Source organism: Bos taurus, chromosome X, assembly GCF_002263795.3.
Source record: "Bos taurus isolate L1 Dominette 01449 registration number 42190680 breed Hereford chromosome X, ARS-UCD2.0, whole genome shotgun sequence".
NCBI lineage: Eukaryota > Metazoa > Chordata > Mammalia > Artiodactyla > Bovidae > Bos > Bos taurus.
Genome location: NC_037357.1, coordinates 5,416,471 through 5,421,479, shown reverse-complemented (window position 1 = coordinate 5,421,479; position 5,009 = coordinate 5,416,471). Strand labels below are relative to the sequence as shown.

The 5,009-nt window shown below is 44.0% G+C and overlaps 1 protein-coding gene across 1 annotated transcript; it reads left to right on the top strand.

The window, feature by feature from the left end:
- The first annotated feature begins 520 nt into the window (after positions 1-520).
- On the top strand, positions 521-4,741 carry LOC100300684 (cancer/testis antigen family 47 member B1). Its single transcript, XM_002699503.6, is given in 4 exon segments — positions 521-1,541; positions 1,544-2,023; positions 2,866-3,007; positions 4,109-4,741. Coding segments are annotated over 4 exon segments (834 nt in total). The 5' UTR covers positions 521-1,342; the 3' UTR covers positions 4,122-4,741.
- The last annotated feature ends 268 nt before the right edge of the window (positions 4,742-5,009 follow it).

Below are 5,009 nucleotides of genomic sequence, written 5' to 3'. Positions count from 1 at the left end.
TATACAGATGATAAAACTGAGGCCTAGAAATGATAAGTAACTGTTTCAACATCATTTAGGGCAGCAAATGATAAACCAACTCAGAACTCAGATGGGGATTCTGCCTCTTTTTTGCTGTCTTTATAATGAGAATTTTGGATTAGAGATTACTGACATTGCCTTCCAAATTTAAACCAATGATTTACAGCAACACCATGCTCCATTCACGAGGTGAGACAGGAAAAATACACACACTGAACTTCGGTTGGAACTGAACTGAATGAAAGGGAAAAAATCCCCTTTACAATTATGAAACTTATTAGTATTTTTCCTAAATGTAACATCCAGATGTAATTGGCTATGTCTTTTTCAAAAAATATTTTTAGTGCTACAAAACTTTTTTTACAGAATGACTGTAAAAGCAGTTAATTTCTGTATAACTTTCAAAATTACACTTGGGGTCTGGACTAAGTGGATCTTGAGATCAATAAAAAGTCTGGGACTGTTGCCTCTGAAACATCCTAGGAAGATGGCCCTTTTAAAGTCTGTCATGCCTAGCACTTAGGAGATGACCTGATCCTTTAAAGAAACCTCTCTTTTTTTATTCAGTCTTCAAAGCTTCAAGTGAAATTGTCTGGGTTCATTATACACCTTCTAGCTCCTAACTTATCCAACACTTCTCAACATTCAGTTCTGACTGCATTCATTTCAATTTGTCTACTCTCTTTCAACTATTTTTAACTAAGGTAAATTGGACAAATTCTCTTTCTCTTCTTCGGAGGTTTTTAGTACTGCTAACATCTGAGATATACAACATTTTTATGACCCTGTCTCTATTCACATGAGCCATTACCAGGTGGAAATTCCCAGGTGGGAAATTTCTCTCAGTTCACATGGCCCAGGATGCCTTCATAAATACTTTCCTGCACAATTACATAAAGGACACGAGCCTAGAAGACCTCCAGACATGTCAGAACCCTAACGCGTCAAAGAACAAGTAGGCAATTGTGAGCAATTTGACAACCAAGGGCCTTGGCCGTTCATTGGACACAGAGCACGTCAATCCTTGTTTGTCAGCAAATGAGCCCAAAGCTCGTGACGAGGGGTCACATGCCACCGTTAACTGTTCCGGCCCCGCCCCTCGACTGTGGCCTGGCTCCACTGCCTGAGGCCCGACTTCCGTCGGACGCTTCCGCCATTGGCCGCCTACCCTCCCGGTCGTGGGGCCTCCTCTGTGGTCCCTTCCGTGACTGCCTCGGTCCATCTCACTTCCCTCAGCCTCCTCTCAGGGCAGCCACTTCGGGTGCCACCACCTGCGCCATTGCCATTGTCCCCTGCCCGGCTGAGGTAACTGCCGACCGCCATGTCTACCACGGGGGATGGAGATCTGGCCCCTGGCGGGCAGGAAGGCCCAGCAGGTGTGGCAGGGGCACAGGTCGGAGCCCGAGACGGTGTGGACCACAACTCCGAGCCCCACAGGGGTGACTCCATGCCTGAGGCTGAGGCGGGTGGAGTCGTGGGGGTCTCAGGAGGCCCGAGGGAGGTGGCCCTGGTGGGCGCGAACGTGAGGAAGACTCCGACATCAGGCCGGCTGAAGGAGGGGAGGTGGAGGAGCAGGCCGCAGGGCGTGGAACCGCTTCGTGGTCTCGCCGCCACTTCCCCATGACCGGCTTCCGCTTAACGTTCCTGAATCTGGTGCACTTGATGGTGAACCGTTTGTCAGACAACCACATCATACTTCCGCCAAATGAACGACCGCGTGTTGGTCGGTACCAGACCAGGCCGCGCTTGTCTGACCTCAGCTCAGCCGCCATGGCAGGGTTCTCCGAGGTCCAGGTACCATCAGATGAATCGGGGGAGGGGCCGGCTGAGGAAGCCCCGGATCAGGAGGTGGAGCAGGCTGAGGAAGCCCAGGAGGCGCAGCAGGCGGAGGAAGCCCAGGAGGCTAAGGCACCCGAGGAGGCCTCTTTATGGGAGACGGCCACCAAGGAGTCTGAGGAGCCCAGCTTGCGGGAGATGCCACAGGAGCCTGTCGCCCCTGAGAGTGAGCATTCGAGGGGCGGGGGGGAGTGGGGGGGATGGAGACACTTGCAGCTGCAGGTCGGGTCTGGGGACCAGGGATCCCGAGGAGGGGGCAGGCTCAGACGGCGAGGGTGTGCCTCAGGAGGGGAGGCTGGAAGTCAGGGCCTCCTTGAATCGAAGGCCAGAGGGGCCCAGTAGAAGCCCAACCTCATAACGACTTCTTTGGTTTGGGGTGAAAATAAGCTGCCCTCTACCAACCCTGGTAAGAGGTCTGAGATGATCAGTGCCAGTTATGAGCCCACAGGTGAAGGTCAGTGGAGGCAGGTGTTCGAGAGGGAGCTTGAGAGGACATGGAAGAGAACAAGCAAATGGCAGACCTCATATTTGGTTCATAGCTTTTAAAAATGTCAAGATTCTTGGAAAGTTGATCCCAAAACATTATGAACTCATACAGGAGAATATTTCAAAATGAAATATTCAGGGGATTGAGGAACTCAGGAGCTTCCCCATAGAATTTGTTATTGAGGTGAAGCATATTTTGGCGAGAAAGTTCTGACCAAAACATCCAGAATACATCAGACCCAGAGGATTCTGATCCTGGACCACAAGTAATCAGTAGCACAGGGTGACAGATTTACTAGAAAAGAAGAAATAATGTCATTGTGAAAATGATCAAGCAGCAGCAAAGTGAGGGCCATGGAAGTGTTGCATCCTCCAGAAGAAAGGCCCCCAGTTACTCTTTTCTTAGTTGCTTCTGTCCTGCTTCTCCTAAGGGTAGAGTACTGGATATCTTGCCATTCCTTATGTGTTGGGATTTTTTTTCTGTGAATGTCTGGTCCCAAAGTCTATTATTCCTCTCTAAAGAAACAGCTGAATGCCAGGATGAGAACTCCAAAGAAGAGGGGCAGGGCACCAAAAGTGAGGGGAAAGAAAAGAAGTATAACAGAAAACAAGAAGAACCAGAAAAGGATCTGGACCCAGCAAAGGAGAGGCCCAGAAAGTCCAGGTATCTATGTGTAGCTTTGAAAATAACTCAGCTATTCCCAGGCATTTACCAATTTTGTTTTTGCTTTTTAATTCTCAGAGTAAATTAAGAAAACGTTTGTTTAAAATTAGTTCAAATTTTACCTAATGTTTATAAAACATTTACCTAATTTATAAAAAATTTATTTATAAATTTATAAAAAATTACCTAGTTTATAAAAAATTTACCTAATGTTTATAAAACATTCCTGCACCCAGTAATATAAAGAGCATCAAGTGAAATATAGTTCATGGCCTCTCATTTGTTCTTATGACTTCTTTTGTCCTCTATCTGTAAGACTACCAACAAGTTGTAAATGTGTCAGTACCTAAGACCAGTATTTCTTTAGAAAACAGTGACTAAAAGCAGCAGCAACTGGGCTGTGCACTAGTTTGGCCTTCATTTCTTGACCACAGAAGTGCAGTCTCCTGCAGTAAGAGAAGACACCTTTTAGAGCGTAACTACTTACGAATAACAAACAGTTCAGAATTTCAAGTAGGACCACATTTAGTAATTAAGACTTAAACATTTGTTCAGTTGTACATCGGTGTACTTTATGTGACAGTCAAAAGAAACAGTCATAGGATGACTGTTGTTTATCACTGAGTTGGTAGTGAAGGTATATATCTTGTCTTTAATGATTAAAATTTTCGCCCTCTTTTTCATAGTGGTGTGTTTCATAGTAACAGCCTCTTTCTCATACAGTAGATATGGAAACCAAGGGTCTGGGAGGGTAAGGGAGTATCATCTGTGGAGTGAGCACAGGCTTTTAAGGTAGAAAGGGTGATTTTAGTCCCAGACTAGCCTCTCAAAGAAAGGGGGCAAAAAAAAGCATTTATGGTGTTGGGCAAGAGGGAGACAAGGTAGGTAGGATCACATGATTGAAGCCATCGGGTTGTACATGTACCCAGTATCCAGGGTGAATTTTACAAGAGGAAAATGGGTTTTTCTTCTCTCCTTGTTGAGAGATAACCCTCAGATGTAGCAGATATACATAAGGCTGACTGTTTTCTTAGATTTAGAAAGTTTCTGGTGCTGACTGATGCTGTATAATCGTTTATTTTCTCTCATTTCTTCCTGCAGTTTGGAAGACTAGAAAGAAGACAAAGAAGAAAGGATCCATTGTTCGCTATTTTTAGATTTTTCAGAAGCCCATGGGAATATTATTAACATTGATTTCCTTCCCAAATCCATCCCCCAAAAAGCAACTGTCTAATAATAATATCTAATAAAAAAAAATCAAATATCTAATTGGGTTTTATCTTTCACAGATATATTTGACAGCATTTGTTCTAGTTAAAACTAAGTTTTAAAGTAGTAAACTGAAATGTAGATAGATTTATGTATATCAATAATCCTGATTTAAATCTCTTTAAAAATGAGAAGCCTTTTTACATCATTGGAAGGCATCATCACATTCCACCATTTGATAAGCCTGTTTTAAATTCTTTTATTGCAGCCCAAAATAAAATTTGTATTTAAAACAGTTTTGTAAAGACAGAAATAGGGGTCAAGGCTTTAAATCTGCACTTGTTTACTGTACTAGTCATTAGCCATGTGTGGCTGCTGAGCATTGAAAATGTGGCTAATCTGAGTTGAAATGTGCTACAAATGTAAAAAATGGTCTAAAGTCTCTTTAATAACTAATTACACATTGAAATGATAATCTAGTATTAAATATAGCATTAAAATTATTTTCTCCAGTTTCTTTTAAAATTTTTTCAAAAAGTTATTTATTGCTACACGTGGGCTTTCTCCTCTTACGGTGCACAGGTTCTCACTGAGGTGGCTTCTCTTGTGGAGCATGAGCTCTAGGGCAAACGGGCTTCAGAGCTGGGCACATGGGCTTAGTTGCACCTCAGCATGTGGGATCTTCCTGTACCAGGGATTGAACCTGTGTCCCCTGCACTGCAAGGTGGATTCTTAACCACTGGACCACCAGGGATGCCCTCTTTTTACTTTTTAGATGTGGCTACTAGAACAT